Below are 27,895 nucleotides of genomic sequence, written 5' to 3' on the forward strand. Positions count from 1 at the left end.
AAGAGTTACCTTATCTTGGCGTACTTCCTTATATGGTATTCTGAATGTACGGAGCTCGTAACGTGACCCTAAAAAACCCGAACAGGTCCTAGTGTTGACACTGACAAGCCTTTTATACCTTCTGCAGAATTCTGCGCTTGTCAGTGAAAATTCTGCCATTCGCTGAGTAGCAACCGCAAGGAAAACTTCTGCAAGCGCAACTGTACTCTGCTACTGATAGCAACAAAACTACACCTAAATTAAAAATTGTAATTGAAAACCCATATAACCCAGAGTGTTATTAAAGTGTGCATACAAAACTAATTTATTCCTCAGTGGTCAAAATTTGCAGTACGAATAAATGTTTTAGCTTTAAAAATTAGTGATGTCGTAAGCGACCCCTAACTATTATGCGAGATAACGACTGGAGTACTCCAGATGTGCCAAAATTGGAAACGAGGCAAATAGGACAAAGGACACAATTAATTTTACTATATGTTCTCTACATATGTTTCTCAGTACTGACCTTTCCACTGTGTGCCAATTAATACAAATCATATGTTAATCTAAAATACCTTCAAAGATGACTTCACGGTGAAGTTCTCGTCATAGGTTGACCTGCTCTTTTTTAGATGCTGGACTGTCAACATAGCAGCATGTAAACAGAACACAGATTTCACTTCCGGATCATCACCAAGGCCTTATTACTCACTGTGCACTGTTGCCGAAATACACACAGACAACAACACCCTGAGCTCATATTATCAAGAATAAACAGTTACCTTTAAACCCCTACCAAAAATGCATAAATAAAACTTTTCTATCACCACCAAAATGAGAGGAAAAAATGTTCTAAAAATAGACTAGAACTACACTCGTGGGTACTGAACTGGACGTATTAATTGTGAACCGATTCCAATACCTAGGAAAGTTATACATGCATTCCTGGCATAATAACATCATGAAATGAAAGAGTTAAATGGATGATTTATTAACAATTTATATGGGAATATGAAATATACTCGAGAATCATACCAATCGTCATTTGGTATTGAATAACAGTAGGTAACGTTATTAATGAATAAATTAATATTGTCCATTAGTGTTGACAACACCCACCCATCTAGCTGCGATGTTGTAACCCCGTCTACGAAGTAGAGGCACTACTAGTATTAGTACTACCACTCATGCTGCTTTACCACCGAAAGCTTTACAACGAATGAAATTGATTTGTAACTGTTTTAAACAAAAATTAGAGGCTAGATTTCCTGCCCATTACAATATTGACCATTCTTAATATTAAAATCAAGACCAAGAGACACTTTTTTTTTCTTCTGGTATATTCTCTTTTTATAATTTGCAATGAAATTTCACATCACATCATTTCCCATTTTTTTAAGCTAAAGGCCAACATATTGGCTCAAATTGTCCATTTTTCCATTTCCATCTCTTCACTGCCACATGTTCTTCATTATCATCATCACTTTCTTCTTCTTAACCCATCTCCACTTTCACCTCTTGTTTCTTCTCTTTTTCTTAAGACACTCTGAAGCCCTGTGTCCTTTCTTCTCACAACGATAACATGTATCTTGACTTTTGTCTCTCTTTATTGGAGGAAGTGGACTTGGAGACAAATGCCCATGTACCTTACAGATATAGCAAACTTCATCAGGATTTATACACTTTTCTGTGAATCTCATCAAATCATAGACCAGAATGGTAAGTTTTGGTTGACACTTTTGCTTGTGAATTATGCTTTCGTATGACCCGTAGCAAATCTTTGATCAGCAGGTCGATCTGTGATGACTCTTCCGTCTTCTTGACTGTTTGAGAACTGGAGGAATATGCTAAAAACTTTAATCTTATATAGTGACCTGCTGCGTGAGAAACCTAGTCAAACAAAATTTTTGCAAACAAGATGAATTGGTTGCGGTGAGAAACCTAAAGAAAGTAAGAGGCAACATCATAACTTCTCGCCTCTCTCTCTCTCTCTCTCTCTCTCTCTCTCTCTCTCTCACACACACACACACACACAGAGGAGCTGAAGCGTTAGCTCTATATCATTTGAAGATGACACGAGCGAGCCTGAATCAATGTCCTGCACTTCTGTCACAAAACCAAGAGAGTCCTGATTCATCCCAAAATAAATTTGTTCGTCCCCTAAAAGTACTGTGACAATTGAGACACGCAGAAATGCACTTGCATAAAATTGAGAACGAAGGCTTACACCTACACCATGACATGTAAATAAATTCAAGTAGTGTGCAAAACTTAGTTAAAGTTTGTAATCAAGATGAATGCAGACACCAAGCAACAATGACAATCCTGTCACACAATACGTTTCAAAATGTGTTGGTAGAAGTTTGTACTAGCGATCTTGAAGACATGATTGTCTCATATCCAATACCATGTGCATTACAGAGTGAGACTGAGAGAATAAACGGTGGTAAATCTGATAGAATGACAGAACAAAAAAAAACAGCAAAGAAATAAATTCGCTTGGTACCTCATGAAGATTATTTTGTACAATCTAGTAACCCCAGAAGTGACTTGCAGAAAAATTCAGAACAATGAGATACACATACACGGTGAAACTAAATAGTTTACGTCAATGGTTGCTATTTCTTTGTTTATTATATTTGTGTACAAACAATATGTGTTTAAGCGAAAGCTAACACACATACGTACGCACACAAGTGTTACTGCATTGGGTGACAGTAAGTCTGGAGACTAGTGTTTTGAGAGATGGACAGACATAATTAGCATCACTGGAAGAAAGAAAGAAAGAAAGAATGGTAAAAAAAAAGAAGCACACCATTTTTGGTTCTGTTGTTTTCTTGCGGTATTATATGACAAAGATAATGAAGACAACCATACATTTTATGTATGAATTTTCATTCATTTTATGAATTTCATACAAAGTTAATATGATATTTATTGTCGTCTGACTGCTTAACATTTGCTGTATATTCCAACTTTAAGGAATGTCCTGTGTTTTGCAGCACTCGCTACAAGCAATGTTGCAAGGTTTTCACAAATCTATGGGGGCAAAAAATAATGAAAACAAGCAGCACCAAAATGCGCCTTGTTGAATTGACAGTCTGAACTGAGAGAAAGTAGGCTGAACATTGTTACATTTTTCTCAACGCCTGTTTCAGTTTTAGAATTCATAGTAAACCATTGGCATGTCACTCGCGTCTTTCTTGAAAAAAATCGTGTTTGTTTCCTTTCTGAAAAACATTAAATCTAAGGCCTAATGCTAGAAAACAAATTCCCGTGACACACTGCCAGGCCCGGCCCTAGGATGTGCGAGGCCCAAGGCAGCATGAGGGGCCCCAAGGCAGCAAGCGATGCCTAGGGCCCCAAGCAAAATAATTGCATTGCAGAGTTGATTTCCTGAAAGCGCGGGGCCCAAGGCGGATGCTTTGTTCGCCTTGCCCTAGGGCCGGGCCTGCATTTTTGCAGTGCCAAAATAAGGATAAAGCTAAGATACCTGAATTGTACAGGCTCAATTCAACTTAAGATTTTATTTCATCCAGCGAGTTACTGAATTACAATTTTACGGGTGTAAGTTTTTGAAAACAAATTACATGACAAACGGAACAGTTCACATAATTTTGGTGACCACTGATCAACATTTTTGAGAGGTATCTTCAAACGGGAACATATACCATTAGGATATCAATCAAAACCACAATGACGGAGAGAGAGAGAGAGAGAGAGTTATCCCTACTGTAAAAAAATCACGACATGTTTGTTTTATGGTATATTTTCATAAAGTTTCAAAGAAACATTCCACTAACAGAATTACATCCATATAAAAAATACATCTTTATAAAATATCACAAGAGTGAACTGAAGATGTAGGCAACTACAACTTCTTCCTTTTTTTGATAACGTGGATGTAAAGTTCTCACAGAATAGTTTATCCAGATATGCTGTGATGTATTTGGCCATAAGACTGACACAATTTCCATGGGATCACCCAGATTACGATTGTTCGTGCGTCAGCTTTGATTGTTATTTTTTTGTTGGTAAATCGTCTAGCGGTGAGACGCAGATAAGCACGACCTATCACGTTACTGTGCGAAGAGCTACTTAAGTCTATTCGAAGCGAAAGCGGTAAGAAAATAAATCTAGCCAACGAAATAGTTTATGGTGAGTGATCCATTATTTTGTTCAAAGATAGTGTGGCAAAATAATGCCTATGCTCTTGCCTTGTTATCATTGCACTGCAGACAGGCTGGAATGTGAACTTACAATTCCTCTGTTGTGTATTATACCATTTCTTCTTACCACATCAAATACTAAACGGTCACAGTACTGGTTTGCGTTTTCAAGCTGACAATTTTTTTTATATCTCACTTAAACATTTTAAGATACACACTCGCACTCACATTGGTAGAGTCAGAAGTGGTACAGTATTGAGTGGCATGGTTTTTTTGTGTTTTTTTTTTTTTTGGTCAAACTTTTAAATTTGGGGTTTGTATGAAGTATGGAAGCTAACGTTCAGTGAACGTCAGGGATAATTACCCAAACTGTCTGTCTCTTAATGCATGCATTTACTTAAGAAGAAATGTGACCCTTAAAACACAAAGATATAAGGCAATCATGATTCGAATGAACACATAGACAGCTAACTCTCGAGACAAAGGGGAATTTTCCATCACGTCCGCGTAACTTTCATGTCCGAGTTTCAATCCTCTTTCAAGATAAACTTGGTATTCTTTTGTAGGTCTTGAAAAAAGAAAACTAAACACACTTAAGCACTTTGCTCTAGATCTTTGTAGCAACAGACCACACAACATAAATGCCATGATAACACTGGTCAACAGTGAAATCATTACTGACTTGAAAAGGCCCTAATCTGTAGTATTTTGGTGTGCCGAACACGAATATAACCGTGAAAAATTTGTATTGGCTCTCGTTTTGAAGATATTCATATACCTCATTTTCTATGTTTCACTGTGTAAATTTCTCCAGTAGGACTGCAGCAACATCCGGAATAATGATGTAACATTGCATAATACCATCATGCTCACATCATCCACAGTTGATTGCATCATTTTCTGATGCAATGCAATACTAATGCCATGCGGCTGCTGAAGTAAGTTGACGTCAGCAGTGTACTATACATGTGTAGGCCTATTATACTAATGCCAGGCGGCTGCTGAAGCTGACGTAAGCAGTGTACTATATAAAGCCCAATCAGATAGGTTCAGCATTTAAAATATTTTAGACGTTGTGCGAGACAGTTCAAGCTACTGTTACATAAAACTTATTATTTTATCCATTTACGTACAATAAAGAACAGTAATGCCTCGAAAGTGTGTTAATACCGCGGACAATTTTTGCTATATTTGTGGGGAAGTGACATTTGCCAACCAGAAGAAAAGTATCAATTCTCAAGTGAAGAAGGCATATCATCTTTACTTCGGATGCAAGGTTGGTGACCAAGACAAGCCTTGGGCTCCGCATATATGCTGTGCTACATGTACAACACAGCTTTCACAGTGGTTGAATTGCAAAAGGTCATCAATGCCGTTTGCAGTCCCAATGGTGTGGAGAGAGCCAAGCAACCACCTAAATGACTGTTACTTCTGCTTGGTTCCTCCTCTTTCCGGCGGAATAACGAAGCGAAAGAAGTCGAGAATAGTCTACCCAAACATTCCGTCTGCATTGAGACCAGTTCCACATGGTGAGGGACTTCCTATTCCAGAACCTCCAGCAGAATATTCTCTTGATTCATCTGACGAAGACAAAGGTGAGTCGACCTGTTCTTCTCCTGGTCCATCAGCATGCAGTGATCCAGATTTTCACTGTGGTGCATCATCAACCCCACACAGAATAACACAGGAAGAACTAAATGACCTGATTCGTGATTTGGACTTATCAAAGAACAAGGCAGAATTGCTAGGATCAAGACTCCAACAATGGAATCTTCTAGAAGAAGATGTCACAATTACTGCATATCGAAAGCGCCACCAGCAATTGGAGCCTTTCTTCAGAAAGGAAAGTAATCTGATATTCTGTTCCGATATTGAGGGCCTCATGAATGCTTTAAAAATCACTCATGACCCACAAGAATGGAGACTATTTGTGGACTCTTCGAAACTGAGTCTCAAGGCTGTGCTTTTGCACAATGGAAACATTCTTCCATCTATTCCAGTAGCGTATGCTGTCCACATGAAAGAGACATACGATAACTTAAGGCAGCTACTGAATTCCATTGAGTATAACAAGTACAGCTGGCACCTCTGTGGTGATTTGAAGGTAGTTGCCCTTTTAATGGGACTGCAGCAAGGATATACAAAATACATGTGTTTCTTATGCGAGTGGGATAGCCGAGCAAGGGAAATGCACTACATGAGGAAGGAATGGACTCACAGGCAGAATGTAGCCATTGGAGAGAAGAATATCCAACACCCAGCTCTGGTTGAGGCTCAGAAAATCTTGCTACCACCCCTTCACATCAAACTAGGTTTGATGAAGAACTTCGTGAAAGCCATTGACCGGACTTTGCCAGCATTCCGATACCTGCATGAAAAATTCCCTCGACTCAGCGAAGCAAAGATTAAAGAGGGAGTTTTTGTGGGTCCTCAGATTCGAGAGCTTTTCAAAGATGACAGGTTCAACAACTTGCTGGAAGGTGACGCGAAACAAGCATGGAATGCTTTTCGCCTAGTTTCTACAAACTTCCTCGGAAATGTTAGGGCAGAAAACTATAAGGAACTAGTAGAAGACATGTTGATGAAGTATAAGAAACTTGGCTGCAATATGTCTCTAAAGATTCACTTCCTTCATTCCCATTTGGATTTCTTTCCTAGCAACTGTGGTATTGTTAGTGATGAACACGGCGAACGTTTTCATCAAGATATCGCAACAATGGAACAAAGATACCAGGGAAAATGGTCCACTACAATGCTGGCTGACTACTGCTGGACACTCCTCAGAGATGCTCCCGAACAGCTGTACAAGAGACAGGCGAAGAAATCTAAGATGTAGTCAATGACTTGATTTTTTATAGGTAGGCTATTACAGTTGACCTTTTACTATTGGAATGCATTTCGTTATGTAAACATTAATTTCTTGCAGATTACAAAAAAACTAGAGCCAATTTTGCAATTTGACTGTCATATTCGTGTTCAGCACATAAAAATTGATAAGAATTGACTAATTTTATTTAGTAACATGACTTTTGTAAAAATTTGTTGTCCAGTGTAACAACAGTTATCGGCTCTTTTTTCAAAAATTTACTTCTGAAGTCTAGGAAGTGAAAATGACCACGCGGAGCTAGCAGTTTTTGAATGGAGCACATCTGGAGTAAGGTCAACCTGTATACTATATGACCCATATTATAACCATCAATCATACACCAAAATAAAGTAATGAACGTTTCCTTGAACAATACCTAAGATATACAAGGTCTTTTTTTTAAATAGCCAGTATAACCAGGAATAACTAGTTACATCACTTTTATGCGGTGCCCTAATAAGATTTAAAACTTTTCTTGAGTGGGGCGCCCAAAAGGGACTCAAAAGGTCATTATTGATCGAAGATTGATTAAACGCTACTATTCAACGGTGATTTATCTATACATAATAGTCTAATAGTACATCTTTAACAAATGACAGCACACACGCACGCACGCACACGCACGCACGCACATACAGATATATATATATATATATATATATATATATATATATATATATATATATATATATATATATATATATATAATTGATGAAATTTCGTATAATCCTCTCATAACTACAACCAAACATGGGCAATAATTGGATATCTCCAATAATATTTAGGTATATACCTGCATCTCTAGTCCATGTATTACTGACATTTCAATATCAAAAATGAAACTCATCCTTTCTTCGTATCATATCGCTTGCGACTAAGCCCATATACATGTTTGATCATGGAGTCTATGAGAGTATGTCGCATTTTAGTTATTCTAATATTTTTACGAGTAATAATCGTTAGACATCAAGTTCAAGTAAAATCTATATTTAAGGTCGGGTCAAGTATTTACAATATATAAATACAAGCTCTATTCAGATTTAACTACTTTTACTCCTTGCTTTTATGTTACAGTTACTGCTAAAATTGCAGGGTTGTAAATTTACAACTAGTACCCTTGTTTTTGTTTGTGTTTGTTGTTTTTCTTTTTAACATTTTTTCGAGAAGTTCTTTTCCGAACCCCACGATAACCTCTCTGGGTTTTTCCCAGCTAATCGCTGGACTGCCTTGACACCTGTTACTGAATAGATAGCTGGTTGGACTTTGAACATTAAGTAAATCCTGCTTGAAATATTATAGGTGAGTAGATTGTTTGTTATTATTATTATTATTATTATTAATTGTTGTTGGTAATGTTGTTTTATTGATGACAACCTTGTTTTTGGGTGGGAAGCGCGTAAATAGTTTGCCATCAATGGTACGGTTTATATTTAAACCATTTGGAAGTAGCTTGCAGACGTATATTCTATCGGATCGCCAACAATATGGCACCAACGTACCTTTCAGATCATTACCTGCTGGCACTGTTTCGTCTGAGAAAGGCGTGGATTACGTAAAACCTTTTCGGCGACTGCGACCTCAGCAATATTAAGGTGCAATTTTAGAGATCGTCTGTATGCCATACTTGGCATCATTAAAGAGTTTGTATTTAGCTGTAGCGGTTAGTAGAATATTAACATATGTCGAAAGTTTGTAACCCGATGTGCAAATTCAAAGACCAGTTGTCTTGCCCGTCTAAGTTTCTAACCTGATACGCTCTATACCAAGGAGTATTGTATCGTCTGTCGTAAGCTGTGTCATGAAGCCATTCACAGGCGAGGCAGGGCATCCAGTGGAACTTTTGTTAGCGAAACATTGCTATCTAATTTTAGATATGATGATCCATTTTTATCCACACCAATTTAAGCATCTCTATACCAAAAACTGATGTATTTATCCAGACCAGCCATTGCCGGCAACTACCCTCTTGGTCTCCTGGTGCAACACCAAGGTTTTTCTTTTCTAACATGTGGAAATTGTCGCCATTACATTCAGCTTGACGACGATAATGTAATTCTCTGAATTCGAATAAACTTGTTTGGGGTATGGATTCGAAGAAGGATAGCTTTCAGACACAGAAACAGATTGCTTCTTATAGAGTTCAAAATCATAACGTGCAAATAAACGTTATCTTTGAAATTTTAGTTTACATTTTATTTATGTTTCAGTTATGTTGTTGTTGTTGTGGGGTTTAACGCCATTTTTCAGCACATGATAGGCTATGCATGGCGGCCAACATTAATGGTGGAGGAAGAGCCCGGGAAGAACCACCGACCCACGAGAAGCTACTGGCAAACTTTCTCACATACCCACATTGGCCGAATCCTAGACTGGAACCCATGCAGACAGAGGTGAGGTTTCAGTTATGTATGTATGTATGTATGCAGGGCCGTTTTAACAACATTGTAGGCTCTGGGCAAAGCAATGCACTGGGGCCTCCTACCGGCCCTACTCACCCACAGGAATAAAAGGCTAGAAGCTTGAGGCCCTGGGCAACTGCTCAGTGTACCCATGCCTTTAGACTTCACTGTGTATGTATGTATGTATGTATGTATGTATGTATGTATGTTGTTTCGACAATATGGTCTTAAACAAAGTAACAGAAAAACCAAAACCAATATGTTTCGTAAAAGTCAAAATATAATTTAATTCTCTAATTTATAAAATGACAATTTCAGAGGAATTAACAGTGTTGTGAATTAAATTCCAAATAATCATGAAAGTTCTATCACAGTTCTAACATTGTAGTGTCCGAATAAATTCCATTAGTCCTGAATGTGCTGTTGGACCAGTAGTCTTGAATAGTTTGATTTATCAACAGTTTTGATGTATCACAATAATATGATCCACAATGTCCTTGAATGAATTTACAATAATCCCACAAAATTGTTTTCCAATAGTTAATATGCATTTTGCAATTCCCATGAATAATTTGAATAATAATTCCTTTCAAATATTAACTGAATACAACTGAAGTTGATTCCTCAAAAAACGGATGCTAAGATTGGAATGAATATATATAACTAAAAGACAATATGATGCTAGGATGTGGGTCATTTTCCCATTAAATTCGCTGTCAAGTTCGCTTTCTAGAAGCATTCTAAATTTTGTAAGTTAGGCAAGACAATATAATTTTCAAAAAGACAAAATAAGGACATGACCTCAAATCCAAGTAAACATGTTTGCGAATGATCATTTTTTACAAGTATAATCTACAATCCTGAGCAAAAGTTAGTTATGTAATATCTTGTTTACAGATAACCCTCACAGTATACAATGATGGACAAATGTTTAGCACAATATATAGACATACATTACAAAGTATGTATGTATGTATGTATGTATGTATGTAGGTAGGTATCTAGGTAGGTAGGTATCTGAGTATGTATGCATGTATGTGTGTGTGTGTGTGTATGTATGTATGTATTTATGTATGTATGTATCAAGAAAAGGTTTTGACATTATATCAGATAATATGCTTGTGTAAATAATGACTGTCCGTTTTTGTTTCAAGTGAAGAAGGTGTAATGCAAAGGGAGAATATATCTCCATTATTGGTCTCCTTATCACCAAATGAATTGAATCATTTTTAATTGTAAATTGGTTTAGAGGTTGTGCTATACCCTCTGAACATGCTGATTTTGTACATAGGTAAAAATGTTATGTTGCTTTTACACGCTGGTGACAGCTAGTCATGCACACATGCAATGTACCTTTGATATGTCTTGCAGATATTAGAAACGTACAACAAATACAGAGAAATAAAAAATATTGTTCAGAAACTACCTCATATACAAATTTAAGATACACAAATGGGTATGTTGATGTTGTGAATGAATACAAATACTTAGCCCTTGTATTTCGATTAATGGAAAATTATCCAATGGCCGGACGAATCCATTTTACTGAAAAAGCACCATCTACAGGTCTAATTGCATGTTATTTAAACTAGTTTGTATTTAAAGAACATCTAATTCTGATTATAAAAATATATCAAAAACATTAATTAAGTTTATAACTGTCGATGAATATTCTCTCACTGTCATTCGCCAAAAAAACAGGCGATGAATATAGTTATCTTTTGTCGTGTTCTTTTCTCATCCTAAAAAACAAAAATGTATACCTCATTATTGCATTTCCAGGAGTAAAGTTTACAAGTAACTGATAAATACATGTAATGCACGATAACTGAAAAATATTTGTTGGACCTTAGATTGTGTTTTCCGAATTTTATAATCTCTGTTAAGCATTATTTAATGATGATGTTCGTCCTTCGAGATGACCATGACATTCCCAAGTGGTTTAGTTTCTGTGAGTTCGCGATTGGCTCATCAGACCAATTTGTTGTCTAAACCGTTTGTGATACATTGCACATGAGATGCCGTTTGTGGTTGCTTGATCAATGTAGGACGTGCTGCATTTCTGAGATTTACCCTGCTCGTTCTTCTGCACCGCCTCTGCAATTCTCCTTTGTTCAAACGTGGTAGCTCCAGTATGAATGGGACTAGTGAACCTGTTCCAGGTGGAGAGATTCTGTGTGAGATCTTCCCAACACTCAGAATCTGGTTGAATTTTGCAAGGATTACTTGAGGGAATCTTAGAATCGTTTCTTCTGACCAACATCGCTTTCCCATCAAGCTCGCCGTATAAACTCTTCTTTAGTTGTCGGTCTTCTGACATCATGGTGACGTGACCTGACCATCTCATCTGTGATTTTATCATCAGAGTGCGTATCCTTGGAATGCATGCCCGTGTGATAACCTCTAAGTCTTGGAAACCGTCCTGCCATCTTATCCTGATCGTTTTCCTCAGGCAGACCACGTGAACATATTACAGCTTTCTGGCATGACGTATGTACACAGTGCAGGTGTTACATGCATACAGCAGGGTCGGCGACACAATGGCTTTGCAGACCTTCATTTCTATTTATCGTCTGATGCTTCTGCACTTTCACGTTTGCATGTGGTCTGGCAAAGGCCACACCTGCTTTATAACTTCTTGCATTGTTTTCATCATCAATGTAGACTGCATGTATCTGTGCTGCCGAGATTGGTGAACATGATCATTTACTGTTGTGAGTTCTGTGTAAGGTCTTTCTGGTGCACTTTGTAGCATTACCTCTGTATTCTTGATACTGATTGCGAGACCGAAATTGTCGCAAGCTGAAAAGAAGCGGTCAGTACTGTGTTGCATGTTAGACTTGGATTTAGCAATCAGGAACATTCGCCAGCAAATTAGAATCATAAACGGTTACTTCATGTAACGTAGTCCTTGCTCGTGGTCTCCTCGCATTAATAAGCCTGCTATCAGTCCAGTGTCTGAAATCAATCCCAGTGACATAATCAAAGTCACGGAAGGCGTCAGTAAGCATGGTAGAAAACATCTTCCTGAAATGGTTGAGGCCAGAACACAGTCTTATTTAACTACATTTTGCGACTGGGAATGGTTCCTGTTATTCGCCTTTATCCACGACACGAGCGAGCATGCCATAATTGAATTGAAGAATCATTACGACTTTCTCTGGAAAACTGAATTTTGTCATGATCTTCCAAAGGCTGTCATGACTGACTGTGTCAAAGGTTTATGTCAGGTCGATGAAAGTCGTTTGCATTTCGAATGCTGTTCCTGGCATATCTCTTGGATTTGACAAGATACAAACACCATTAATGTGGTCGTTCGTGATTTATTGAAGCCACAGTGACGCAACACTAGGAGCAAGCCACAACGTAACAATGTAAAAGACAGTTCAGTGGAGTTCTGGCGAGGATTCTACATCCTATTGACACCAAGGAGATGCGCAGATTGACGTTGCATGATTGACCTGTGCCTTCCGTACTTACAAGTGGATAATGAATGCATCTTTTTACTCCAAGGTACAGTTCGTTGAGTTCACATTGGCTGGAAGGATTCAGTCAGTTCTAATGTCATTTTCGGGTTAGTAGACTTCTGCTGGTACAATATTTGTTTTGATTTCCACATGGGGATCTCAATCAATTGCCTCCTGACTAATTGATGATTGTAGACTGAGGATGCTGCTACAGTGTTCTCCCAATCTTTGTAGTATCTGTTCTGTCTGGGAGCACTGTTTTATTGTCAGCACTCAGTATTTGAGATGTTACTGATGACTGTAGCCCATAGATTTTCTTCAAAGCATCATATAAATTCTTCATGTTAATCTTGTATGCGCATGACTGAATCGCATCCGTTTTGTTACTTAGCCAGGAGTTCTTCTGAAGCTCCCAGAGTTTGCATTGGACAATCCTGATGCTGTTAAAGGCTGCCTTTTTAGTTGATGATGTGCTGCCTTCAAAAAAGGCCTTGTGATGATTGTGTTTCTCATTTAGTAATCTCTATATGGTAGTATTGTTTTCATCACACCAATGTTGATGTTTACGTGTGGTGGGACCGAGAGTTTTGGATGCAGATAAATACACAGTCTCTGTAGGAAGCCTTTTGTTCCTCAGTATGCCCGGAACTCACATCAGTTGTTTCTAGGTGACTGCACAATTTTCGACAAATGCATGTTTCACATCAGTTTTAGACATTGAGCTTTTAGGACACATTTTGCTTTGTGGTCATCTGGATATTGAGCTTAGAGTCTATGAACTTGTGGTCAGTCCAGTATTTTGTACTTATCATGGGTCTCATCACTTTAAAATCCTACCTTTCTCCTCTCCTGAGGATGACTTAGTAAATAAGATGCCGGAGCTTGTAGCGTAGATGCATTCAGGACGTCCTCTTCCGGTTTGGCAGGCGGAAGGCTGTGTTGGTGATTAGGGAGTCATGTTCAGAGCATTTATTAGGAGGAGTCCGTTGTTTGTTGCATTTGCCAACGACATTTCTGACAGTGACACTAGGCCATGTATTCCGGTCTGTGTCAACTCTAGTATTGAAGTCACAGAGGATGATACATTTGTCTACCTTCAGTACTGCTCCTTTCCATGTCTTCGTAAAATATATCCATGAATTCATCTGGGTTGTTTATGGTGGGTTCATTTACGCTGATGCTAGCTGCATGTCTTTTATCGGACAGTGGGAGACCATTCGCATTAGTCGGCCATTCACGCCCTTTAGGAGATTTGTAAGCTTGCTGAATACCTGTGATTTGATAGCAAACCCAATACGAGCTGCTGGCTGCTCTTTTTCACTTTGGTCACTCCAGAAGAATGTTCAGCTGTTTTCTTCGGTGTGTTGTCATTCCTCAGCTTGGTACGTTTCACTCAGGAATGCTATCTGATTTTGAATCTGATCAGTCCTTCAACAACAAGAGCACTCTGCTAATGTACTATCCATTAGTGTGCGCATTTTCAAGGCACCGATGGTTAGTTTTGTCACTGTTCTCTTCGTGTTGGGATCCCCGTGAGCCGCAGTATACTGAGCATGGATGAGATGAAACATATAATGTTAAGAGCACATTTTCTAGCTACATTCTCAGGCTCAGGAGGTGAGTAGGATGGTCCTACAAGGGGCTGCTTAGTCGCTCAATTTTCACTTCTGCTTCAGCACAGTGAAAAATGACCTTATGCCATGAGCCGCTTGTGTGCAGGTCTTCAGCTACAGCTCTAAGTGTATGCAAACCTGTTGCTTTGCCACTCACCCATCGCCATACGGCTTGAAGGTATCTGGTCGTGCAAAGTGGAATGATGCCATAAATTGCGCCCGACTAGGATTTAAAGGAGAGAAAGTTGCTCAGAAGACTCACAATCGCTCGTCCAGACCTGTCTGAATACAATGACACAGTAATGTCCCTTGCGCTCTCCACACAGCCCTTGTCTTCTGCCTTCGCAATCAGGAGGATGAGCATATCCGCTTGTCCGCCATTTCTGCCAGAGAGAAACTTCCCGAATTTGCTGTGTGTAGTTGTCTGATCTAAGTCCACAGTAAAAGGTAGGATCGTCTACTGATATTTACGGTAGCAGGCGTAGTCCGACCTGATAGCATGAAATGAGATCACACGCTATAATCATTATATTTATCTTAATTACCTCATAGTTTGCTACCTTTATAATCTCTGTGTAAAACAATATCTTGCCTTCGTGTCGCAAAAGTCAATTACATAACCAAAATCTTTATTACCCTCGGGTTCATATACGCAACATATGTGGTCATAACATTTCAAGCATGCATGTACATTCCCTGAGTAATACAAGGTTTTACATAGAACAGATAATTTTTCTCAGATTGGCAGCAAGATCACATCGGAATACGACAAAAACAAACTTACATTCCTTCATGCCGCTCAGCATGGATGGTCAGATAATTGGAAATAAAGGGGAAAATTATTATAAATGGATCACAACTTAATCTATAATTGGTGAACCATTGGTATCTTTCTCTTCTTGAAAAGATGAGAAGAACATCTACATCGAGTAAGAAATTAACAAAATGTATCAACATTTTCAGAGAGTTTTCTTAAACTGCCATTTTCTCAGAACTCATTAATTCTTAAACCTTTAAAGTTAATCAACTACCACTATGAAAAGTGTTTGGGTAGTAATTGCTTTTTTTGTTGTCTCAAATAGTTACATTCAAAATGATAATAGAATTCGTCACCAACGCACAGTTTGGTTTCAGCAAGACATTTTAAAGATCAAGTTTGCTTATGCATTAATTACATTCAGACTAATTTAAGTTATTTTATAAACCACAGACTTTCAAAAAGCAGCTGCTATAACTTTTGTTTACAATAAGTTATTTATATATAGGATCGTCACTAGCAACTACATTAAAAAGGATATATCTTCCTTCGGTGCCGCTTTTGATTCACCCATTTTTGTCATGCTTGATATGTCGTTGTCATCCACATACACAAATTTTAACCTAGTTTGCTCTTGAAAATATATCACATGCTTTCATGAGTTTCAGTTTCTTGTAGTTGCACGTGGTGTTATTAGGTGCCCAGTTCGTGACTTAAGATTTAAGTGTGTTCCGGATCGTGAGTTAAGAATTTAAGTGTACTCCAGCTCGCGAGTTAAGATTTGTGTGATCCAGTTCGTGAGTTAAAATTTAAGCGTGCTGCTGTTGTTCGGAAGTTAAGAGTTAAGTGTGCTCAAGCTCGTGATTTAAGACTTTTGTGTTCAGTTCATGAGTTAAGATTTAAGTGTGCTGCAGTTGGTGAGTTCAGATTTAGGTGTACTCCATTTCGTGAGTTAAGATTTAAGCGTGCTCTTCATAGTCATTATGGTGACCATAATTTATCCATATGACTTCACGCGAGCACATTAGAAACTAAACATTATAATTAGTTCTAAGTAACAGAACTACATAGACAGCATCATTGCAATTGTAAAATCAATAGTTTATCAATTGCCACTATAACAATACATTTTTTAGCTTTTAAAACATCACTAAAAGTAGCGAAGATTCACATTTAGCTTTGTATTAACCCCTGACAATATAATTATAATGCTGAGGTTACTCGTCCTTAACATCAGTGCCCACCATGGTTTGAATAGATGGCCACTGTGGTTTGAATAGATGGCCACTGTGGTTTGAATAGAGGGCCACTGTGGTTTGAATACATGGCCACTGTGGTTCGAATAGATGGCCACTATGGTTTGAATAGATGGCCAGTGTGGTTTGAATAGATGGCCACTGTGGTTTGAATAGATGGCCACTGTGGTTTGAATAGATGAACAGCAGGGTTTGAAGACAGCTATGCATGTGCACATATATATATTGTATAGATATTATTTCAAAACTAGTCTTAAATATTTTCTACTTTTGTCAATTGTTTTAATTGCTAACATTTTTAAATAATCGCTTCTTTAAGTGTCAGTTTATTAATTATGTTATACCTATTTATAATTTCACGAACGTCACAGAACAGACGAATGGAACGCCTATTATGGAGAAATTAGACACAACAAAGACAAAAATTAAGAGGATTTAATTAGATGACTATGATGAAATTTAACAAACATATTGCACAATAATATGTGAAAAATAAATAACTGCAGTTAAATCGTTGTTAAATATGTTTTTTTTTTTAAAGTTCTTAAGAGCACCTTTATGTTCAATGATACTCTCGCACTGAACAATTATTATTATAGGTAAGCCCTCCAATGGCGTATTCACTGCATAAATAAGCCCTCCAATGGCTCCTTCATTGTGTAGGTGCGCCTTCCTATATCGTCTCCACTGAATAGTGAATTATAGAGTACTTTTGACATGGAGTCCCGTGTCCCGACGTTCGTTGGACGTCCCGGCTTTATCCACCCTTGTGGCAGGATTCCCTGGCTAGAACAATCTTCCGTTAGCAGTCTCAGCCCGGCCTTATCTCCAGGGTTAGAAGGGGCTTAACCTGGCCACTCTAAATGTCCAGGTTTCCTTTGCCTTTTCATGCTTTTCCTGATCATGTTGTTTATCTCTCTGAATTTTCTAGCCCGTTATGGTCTCTGTTTCCCTTTTTCAGTTCTCCTCTTTTGTCGCATAGTTAAGGACATATGTTGTGACCCAAAGTTTCTTTGTTCGACGATATGTGCTAGTCACATCTGTGTTGAATCTGGTTGTTAAGGACTCGAGGTCTGTGTCTTGGCTGTCCAGAGTTATCAAAGGTGCAAATTTACTACCCATCATTGCTTAGAAGGCTTCTGCGACTTTTGGATCTTTCAATTTTTCTTGGTTGGTTAGGCTTTTCGATCATTTTTAAGTGGAGGCGAAACATTTTCATTAATAAATCATGATCACTTCTAATATCTACTCCTGGAAAAATTCGTGTTCTGGCAATATTAAGTCCTGTGCAGAATCGATTTTTCACCAAGATGTAGTCACTTTGTTTGTGATGTTATCCATCTGGACTGTGTCAGGTCCATCTTCCAGATGCTTTGTAAGAGCCGAACCTGTTGGCTAGCACAAGATTGTTGTAGGCAGCAAACTCAAAGAGTCTGAGTCCTCTTTCGTTTGTCTTTGCACTGCAGAAGGGTCCACATGTGCTTTGCCAGTTTGTCTGTGAATCAACTCCCACATAGCATTCCAGTCTCCTTGTACAAACAGAATGCCCTTCTTGGGTGAGTTGTCAACGACATCTTGCATTTGGTTGTACAAATTCTCTAGTTCGTTGTCATCATAGTTAGATGTGGGTGCATAGGAGTGTATGATTGTGATGATGAAAGGAGTTGCCCTCAGGTGGATGGTAATGAGCCTGCTTGAGACTTTATTTATTATTATTATTATTATTATTATTATTATTAATTTTATTATTAGTAGTGGTAGTATTGTCATTTTTATTATTACCATAATATATGGATAATTTTGTTATTGTTTTTATCAAACAATACTGCTTATGGCCTATACAGGTCTCCATACATGTTTTTAAGAACTGCTGTCAAAGTTGTTCAGAACTGGTTAGAATCCATTTTTTTCTGCAATAGTGTGTGCAGTAAAACAGCCCATGCTCAGTTTCTCCAAGTTTTATTCAAAATCCACTTCTCCTTCCAACTACACGAATTATTCAAAGTGTTTGAGTCATTTCATGTTCACCACATACATACTCCATATTAATATATACTTCATCAAAGTATGTGGGAAAAATGGTATGGAATTGTTTTTACTATATGTTATTCTTTCACACACTCACTTGAAAATGTTGCATGCTATTTAAATGAAAGAAATGCGACATCACTATTACCATAATCTTTTCTAGCCATTTCATCATCATCAGAGTACCATCCCACACCCATCTCTGTTGCATTGTGCATTATAAAATGCCCTTACGAGCATGATATTCACACCAAGCTCAGACCTATGTCGGAGACACTTCTAATAAATATATGGCATACAATTTGAAGACCTACACTAACGGAAATCCTAAATTACATAATTTTAGTTTTAAACCAATTAAATATACATAGAGAATTTTAGGACAGTATGCCTGATTAAAACACTGAACATGATTTGGAACACATGGCATGCATCCAGTTGGGACAGAGAACTTTTTCTTTTTCCTATTCAGATAAGATCTGGTGCCATTAGTTTATAATATATTGTTGGAGGCAGTCAGGTCTGGTACTATGTAGGAAACTTCTGTTTGGAATCGTGTACAGTACTGAATTCACATTCCTATATCTTACCGGAAGTTAAGTTTTCAAATCAAACTCTTTAATTTGAAATTAAAATAAAATATATTCTTTTATCATGATATCTTACCTTTCGAAACTACTGTTTTGGGGAAAACTACAACAATCAAAGTGCATTTACTGTTGTTGTGAAAGCAGTAACTTTTTGTTTTACGGAACATATTCTCAATTCAAACGTATGTAAAGGTCTGTGTGGCATGCTTATCCTGGACGGGAATATTTAAGTTGCTGAAACAGTTACAAGACTGTGCATAAGCGAGTTGGTGAAATGTTAATGCCACTAAAGTGACTTCTGACTTTTCTCTGGTCATTTAATTTGTCGTTTGCGTTAGACTCGCACATTCACCGGTCTTGATGTCCATTCGGTGCTTCTCGTTTTGCCAATCAGCACTATGACTTTCCTCGTATATTGTATCTTGCACTCGACATGGAACTTGAAGTTTCACCTTTACCTGTCTTGTCTTTTCTACTGTATTTTGTACTCGACAAGGAATTTAAAGTTCCATCAGCACTATACCTTGTCTTCTATGCGCCATCTTAAAGTCTTTGTGGAAGTTGAAGTTTCACCACGACTATGTCTTACCCTTTCTCCTGTATCTTGTCTTCATGGAAGTTGATGTTCTGTTAAGACAACATCTTGCTTTCAATACTGTGATTTTTACTCGACATCAAGTTAAAGTTGGACCATCGCTATATTTTGTCTTCTATATTGTATCTTGTACTCGACATAAAAGTTAAAGCTATAGTAGCCCCATATCTTGCTTTTTATACCCTGTTTTGTAGTTGATTTCCACCAGGGTGTTTTCAAATTTTTGCTGCTCTGCAGTCGTACAACGTGTTGCTTGTTTACCGATATTACTAGATTCTTGTACTCACACGTGGTTAATGCGACACTGATAAGATAAAAGACTTTGGAATTTTTAGGTCTGGACATCTGCAAAATTGCGATTGATTTTGTTACTTTTTTCATTACTTGTCGACCATGGTATTGCATTTTTATCTGCAGTCTTTTTCTTTTTCACTTTTTTAATGTTCAAGCCATCAACGTGATTGCCCTGACCGGTTGTGTTTCTTATATAAACATCTCACGGATTGGCTTTCTTTCATTTACGATTTTCTTTCTATACACCTTCTGTGAAAACGCTGTACTCGTACTTTTCTGAATTGTATTCTCGCAAACTTTCCTCCTGAATGACGGAGATGAACTTTGTATTGCTTTCCATAATATATGTTGTTCGTCTTTTATTTTCTAATAAACCTCCTTCTCTGCCCTGCCCTTGAGCCAAGTATTTTCTTATCCATATGTTATATTCTTTACTGATATTAATTGAATCCCAGAATTTTATGACTTCTGTTTTTCCAGTTTACTTCCATTGAAGCTTAGAGGCACGCGTGTATCGAGTCCAGATTCCATTTTCAGTCAGTGGTGACGATTTTATTGTCCGGACCGAAACATCTAATTCAGACCCATTTTGGCAACATATCTGTTAACAGTAGGTGAAAGTTTATTGAGTTTTTCCTTGACTAGGATCCAGACATTCCAGGCTCCACGAATGAGATAAAATTGTTTACTTTTGTATTGCATATCAATGTTATTCACACTGGATTCTCTCTTTATCAACAACGAAATCTGAATTAATCTTACTGATTAGCAGATAACCCATCTTTCTCCTCAACGTTGTTGTCAACAGCCCTTCTCTTCCGCTTCGAGTAGACCTTGTTTATCTAGATGATCAAAACACCAAATAAAGCATTCTAATGAGTGCAAGTTTAGCAGACATATATATTGATATCGTTTAGTTGTCATCATCATCATCATCATCATCATTATTATTATTATTATTATTATTATTATTATTTCAGACACCAAGGAAAGATTATTGGTCGTTTTCTATTGATAACAAAGAATGGGGAACGTGCTTGACAAAGGTTTGTTTTCATTTTTTACTATTGATCCAATTGCACGCATATAACATCGCTGTCCTCAATTGCCAGAAAACGTGCACAGATAGGAACTACAAAGATGGGTGGTTGGACAAATAAGCTGTAAACTAAATCAGTTATTAAATCGACTTGTTAAATTTGACCATTTAGTGACGGTTGTGTTTTCCAAATAATTGGCTAATTTTATTTTTCTTTCGAATTTAGTATTGCATATATATATATATATATATATATATATATATATATATATATATATATATATATATATATATATATATATATATATATATATATATATATATATAAACACTGAATGTGTTGCTTAGTTAACATTTTGGTGTATATGTCTAGTTTTGTGTCTGCCTTTACGAGGCTTCAATATTGGCCCATTAACCCACAATTCCTTTCCTTATAGCCATACCGGAAGATGAATCACAGCTAAACCTCGTGCCAACACCAACAGGATGTGCCTACTGTTCAGATAAAGTTCGATTGGTTTCCTTCAAGCAACTAAAACCCGGAGATCATATTTGTCAAGGCGGACGATCATTTATGCGATACCTTGGCAGAAACCAGAAGTATTTATACACACACCATTCTATTGTCAAAGACGTGATTTGTGTGAACGGAACCGACCACAGTGCTGTTGTGACTTTGATACATTACTACACCACTCCATATGATATGAATCTGAAGATTCGAGAAACAAGCGAAACACGAGATCTTAGATTGGACGAAACATATATAGTTCGATACAGGTATCCCAGATTTCAGCCAAATCAGGTACTGGATCGCGCTCAAAAGGCATTGGAACATGATCCTGAATATTCTCTGCCTTTCCTTAATTGTGAACATTTTTGTACATGGTGCATTACGGGAGAAGAACTTAGTTGTCAGGTTGAAAGAGCTAAGGAGATAATGAAAAATATAGTTGACTCTATGCTTGGAGCTGGGTCAAAGATTGCGAAACTTATCATGCAGTTTGTTGGTATCACAGCAGATGATGTTGTAAACGCAGTGGAAAATGTCGGCAGTCATACACTTAGAATGAATAAAGTGGCTACCGCAATTACAGGAGTGGCTCTAATTGTATACTTAATAAGAAACATTGTAAAACATACAATATTACACAATAAGTTTAAGAAACGTCAAATATGCAAAAGTTGTTACAACTTTGAAGTTAGAAGCAGTTGGTACTCTTTCATCCTCTTTTGCGTTCCAGCGATTGCTAGCATTCTAGCTGGCCTCTACATGTCTGGTGGTCCATTAGCTGGAATACTCGTGCCACTTTCTATCCTGTCGCTCGCCATAGTGTGGGGAAGCAACAAAGTTTATAAAACTGCTAAATCTCCATTCAGGGGGGAAAAAACACGAATGCAGGACATATGGGACCTTCAAGAGGGAGATGTAATTCAATATCGGTACTGGAATATGCTACATGAAGCAGTTGTTTCGTCGGTGGATTATCGTATTGACTGCAAACTTGGGAAGGTCCATGTGATTCACTATGGCCTACAGTCGCTGTTTTCAAAGAGAGAAATTATGGAGGAGGAGCTTGAAATTGACTTGAATAAAATGGAACTTTTCAAGCTAGACTATTCTAGATACACAGTATATCCGCCTGAGGAGGTAGTTAGAAGAGCGAGGCAGAGAGTCGGAGAAAGAAAATTTGGAGTCTTGACCAATCGTTCGTGTCATTTTTGCCATTGGGCCAAAGTAAATGAGAGCTCTGATACCGTCTCAATTTTTGATCATGGTGAATACCCTTCATTTGATGTAGCGGATCTTCCACATAAGATTTCCACAGATCAATCAGCCAACCGTCTTCCTTCAACACCATTGATCGACAAAACCTGGATCAAGATAAAATCGGATGTCAAGGCCGGTGATCCGATACAGTTTAGGTATCATGGACACTGGCACAATGGGGTTTGTACAGACGTTCATTCCACTGAAACTGCAAGAGAGCTGACAACCAAAGTCGTCCATTATGCATACCAAGGACCATTTGATATACCAGAAGTGAAAGAGGAGATCTTCAGTTTTGACCTGTCAGTCGAAAATGTGTACATTTTTCATTATCATTCTGCCCACCGATACAGTAGGACGAAAATTATAGACCGCGCCCGGAAGAAAATTGGAGAAAAAAAGTACAGCATGTTACATAGAAATTCGGGCCATTTGGTAGAGGAAATAACATTGAAAGATAAGGAGCAAGTCATCAACAACCCATCTGAATTAGGCGAAGGCGACATCGTATCCTTTCTGTACTGGGGTATACGTCATCGAGCTATACTAGTGTCCATAGTGAAAATCCCCAGTGATAAGAAGTGTTGGATAAATGTGATCCACTATGCTGCAAGTAGTTTATTGGCCAAACGGACAGTGGTTGAAGAGAACCTCTCTATCGATTTGGCAGGAAATAATCTTCGTAAAGTCAATTTTCAGGAATATTTTACCTATCCAGGATATATTGTTGTCGAAAGAGCACGGAAGAGATTGGGTGAACAAAAATTTCACCCAATCTCCAACAACTCAAGCCATCTGGCACACTGGGCAAAGGTTGATACCCAGAGTAAAGATATTCACTTTGTTTTGAGGGGAACAGAAATGAGCCTTCTTCTAGACTGCCCAGATGAAAACCAGAACCAAACGTCGATTCAGCAGGCTGCTCAAATTGTATCCTTAAGTAATATCACTGGAAAAGAGAAGGGACCAATGTATATGGAACCGGTTAGATCGTGGGATGAATTCATTCCGGGACACATCGTGGAGTTCAAATACTACTGCATCTGGCACCAAGGTATCTTGACAGAAGTCAACCCCAGGCATGAGAAAATTAAGGTCGTTCATTATGGAACAAAACATATTTTCGCCAACAGAACAATCTTGGAAGACGAGAGGAAAGTGAACCTAAATAAGGAGAGCTTTTATATCTATCATCCAGATCCAGAATACGCGTACCCACCAGAAGAAGTGATCAAACGTGCAAAGATCAGAGTTGGAGAGCAGAAATGGGGACCAGGCAACAGGTCCTATGACTTTTGCAGAGCATGTGTTCTTAGAGAAAAAAGTGAAAACTGACTTCTTATATATATATATATATATATATATATATATATATATATATATATATATATATATATATATATATATATATATATATATATATATATATTACCAAATGTGTAATAATTTCAAGTCCCATTTTTGAGATTTGTGTGTCACCGATATTTGCAGCTAATTTAAATTGTAGTTGATTTAATACAACAGCCTGTAATTTTTGTACTGGCACTCTTTTGTGATATGTCGCATACGTGCCTTCCTCGTACTTTACTGCTTGCTGATTAATATCAGGTTGTCAAAGAACTAAATCTGTATTATTAAAAAGAATGTATGATTCAGGACGGGGTAAAGTTGGTTGTGCTTGGATACGCTTTTCTCATTTAAAAACTGCATATTTATTTTCGAATGGGCGGTTTTCTGTCTTATCATGACACTACACTGACCAAAGTGATGCAATTTTCCAAGACGATGATGAATTTCAAACTGATTCTGTGTCACAACTTAATCCATCGTGAGATTTGTCCTTTGTGTTATTGAAAGCTATAACTACTTCAGCGGGCGGTGATCTAACTTGATCAAGAACCACCCTCCATGAAGATAATGCTTGAAATTTTTCCCAAAGAATAAGACCGGCTTGAACTCTTTGTAATGGTGCACTTACTTTTTTCAGCTTTTGAAGACACATGTTGAATTACACACCTCGAACGACAAACTCGTAACCGTAAACATTGTTCATTTGTGTATGCCCTTTTCGACCGACCCTCAGGTTTCATATATATTTGCTGATATCAGTTCACGAGTTCAAATGTATACTGATATGTTAATCCTGGAAACGAGTTACCCCCCCCCACCTCCTCCCAAAACTTTTTAAACGATCGTTCTAAAACACTAATGGGTACGAATGAGTGTTGATCACTGTGTTGAGTGTTACAGAGTTGTAACTACAAAGCATTGTACAATTGCTTGTGATTCTTTTAATTTTAATACGGCAACAGTTTGTCATACAGGTATGTTACAATAATTATTTGGTACCCAAATTTCGTTCACAAGGACAGTTACAATATCCTTCGCTAAATTATGAAGTTGTTAACTGAATATGTTAACACGATTTTTTAAAAACGTACCTGACTTTCACCATTTGATCAAATAGAATTCGAACCTTTTGGTTTTTTTAAAAAAATTGGATGATAGTTAATTTCAGCTATATCAAGTGGTCAAAGGAAACATCGGGTTGATTATATTCAATATTTAGGAATAAAATATATTTTTGTAAGGGCTGGTTTGATCACCAGGTAAATGATTAATAAACGGAACTATTAAATACAACAATAGATACCCTTTACAGTGCAAGATGGGTATGCGTAGCAATTTTGAAACGTGGGCGCGCGTTATTTATTTTGCAAGGAAAATATTAAAAATACAACGTCTTTGCTAAATATTCTTCCGGTTATGCAGCAGTTTATATAAAGTTTAGAAGGCGAATTTAATAAACATATTCTCATGATTTCAGCAGATATTGCTCCGTGCCATTTTTGTTTATTCTTTCTTACTGCACTAACGAATCCTTAATTAAAGTGTATATCAGTGTGGTCATGAAGACGTATTTTGCAGATTTAATGAAACATTAGTCATTGTTCTAAAAGTATCTAATAATCGCCATTTAAAGATAGGTTTAGTCGAATTCTAGAAAATTATACTCATTACTGAAATATGTACTTTAACTAGATACTAAAAGTCAGTAACTGTACAAAATCTTTACTGAATTATAATATATTTCAGCTTTAATAGGTAACATAAATAACTGACTTTTATTTCAGCTTTGATATGTAAAATAAATAATATCTGGTTAGGTAGGCGAGATATGGTAGTACTCAGGACATGTGCTGCGTTGTGTTTGCAAACTAAATACAGAGTAATTGTACATGAACTGTAAATGCAAACTAATACAAAAATGATATAAAGTATCTTAGTGTATAGTCAATCTCTGTGCCTTGCCATATTCTGCCTACCTGATTATATCTTAGTGTATAGTTCAATCTCTGTGACTTGCTATATTCTGCCTACCAGATTATATCTTAGTGAATAGTCAATATCTATGACTTGCCATATTCTGCCTACCTGATTATATCTTAGTGTAGCCAATCTCTGTGACTTGCCATATTATGTCTACCTATTTATTATGCGTGCTATTCAATGACAAAAGAACACTTTTTAAAAATAAAATTCAAGTGACCGCAAGGAAACTTTACAATGTTGTAAGACTTGACGAAAGTAAGCTTAAATTAATATGAAATTTTGTTAACCAATGTTGTAAGATTAGACACATTTAACCTTAATTATAAAAAGTTGTTAAGCTAAGGTAGAAATTAACTTTAGACAACCTTAAAACAATCATTTGCTTTTACATTTGAAACGAACTATAACCAAACTAAAAGTAAGTATTCGAAGTACATTTTACAAGATAAACAAAAGTTTTAGCTAAACAAATGTTTAACTTTATACAACACCAAGTACCAAAAGATCGAAAGAAAAGGAAAACAGAAGATGAAGGACAGCATGGCCAAATTAAGCTAAAAAAAAAGAAAGAGTGGAAAGAACTAAAAAGAAAGCTCATACTTGAATAGAATTTATGGAGAGATGTCCTTTGTTTATGATTGTGATATTTATCGTTTTTCTTAATTATGTAATTTAAGGTCAGTAATGTAATTTATAGATCAGTAATGTAATTTATAGATCATTAATGTAATTTATAGATCAGTAATGTAATTTATAGATCAATAATGTAATTTAAGGTCACTAATGTAATTTATAGATCAGTAATGTAATTTAAGGTCAGTAATGTAATTTATAGATCAGTAATGTAATTTATAGATCATTTATGTAATTTATAGATCAGTAATGTAATTTATAGATCAGTAATGTAATTTATGGTCAGTAATGTAATTTATAGATCGATTTAAACTAAATCTAAAATTGCTACTGTTTGCTTTTAACTTTCATCAGTTATAAAATAAAATATCTGAAAAAATAACGTCGAATTCTCCACATAAAATAATCCAGGCATGATTACTACAGATAAGTTAGAAGAAAAAAAAGAAATGTATAAATCTCAAATACTTGTAATGAATATAATATTTGTCTAGCAACAGTAATAGCATGGTGAAACGAATTGTAATATTATACTGCCTGTGTCGGAGAGAAAGCTTTTGTATGCAAAGATAGACACTTACTTGTATTGCTGTGGATTAGTTATTTTTTAAATAGTTGTTAATATATTAATCTATGTTAAGATGCTTTTAAAATTGTCTTTTTATTTCCTGAATTAGAAGCATTTTTGGATCTCTTTGGACATGCTGCAAGAATCACTTTTGTTTCTTTCTTCCTGGCTGGATTATTTGTCTGATATCTTAGACTTTAATCTTAAATTGAGTACTAATATCTGGCTACTCTGTTGCAATATCTGACTCCATATAATAATAGAGAAAATCCAGTTTCCCACTAAACATTGATAATATATCGATATTTTCCTATGTAATGTTACAAAATTCTTTAACTTTTTCTTCCTCCAACTCCTTCTGTATTTTACATTCTGTTGTTTGTGTACAGACTGGAATAAAACATACATACATTTTTCTCGAGCTCTATTTTGTCTTCCACAATGTCGGATATATACTACTGATTGTATCTCCTGTTGTTAAAGTATAATAGCTTATGGTGTAAATCTTTTCCATCTATATTTATCAGTGTATCTGTAC

General features: G+C 36.8%; 2 protein-coding genes across 2 annotated transcripts in view; both read left to right on the plus strand.

Annotated features, from left to right (window-relative positions):
- Positions 1 to 8,276: 8,276 nt before the first annotated feature.
- Positions 8,277 to 27,895, plus strand: part of LOC149804522 (uncharacterized) — a 77,162-nt gene continuing 57,543 nt past the window's right edge. The window contains exon 1 of the mRNA XM_089941066.1: positions 8,277 to 8,313. The gene's annotated coding sequence lies outside the window, so the exon portion shown is untranslated. The remainder of the gene's footprint in view (positions 8,314 to 27,895) is intronic.
- On the plus strand, positions 20,504 to 27,771 carry LOC149804523 (uncharacterized). Its single transcript, XM_089941078.1, has 3 exons — positions 20,504 to 20,623; positions 20,994 to 21,059; positions 21,490 to 27,771. The coding sequence occupies exons 2-3, from the start codon at positions 21,038 to 21,040 to the stop codon at positions 24,156 to 24,158; spliced, it is 2,691 nt and encodes an 896-aa protein (XP_089797204.1). The 5' UTR covers positions 20,504 to 20,623; positions 20,994 to 21,037; the 3' UTR covers positions 24,159 to 27,771.

This window comes from Sinohyriopsis cumingii, chromosome 2, assembly GCF_028554795.1.
Source record: "Sinohyriopsis cumingii isolate HCF-2022 chromosome 2, ASM2855479v2, whole genome shotgun sequence".
NCBI classification, from domain to species: domain Eukaryota; kingdom Metazoa; phylum Mollusca; class Bivalvia; order Unionida; family Unionidae; genus Sinohyriopsis; species Sinohyriopsis cumingii.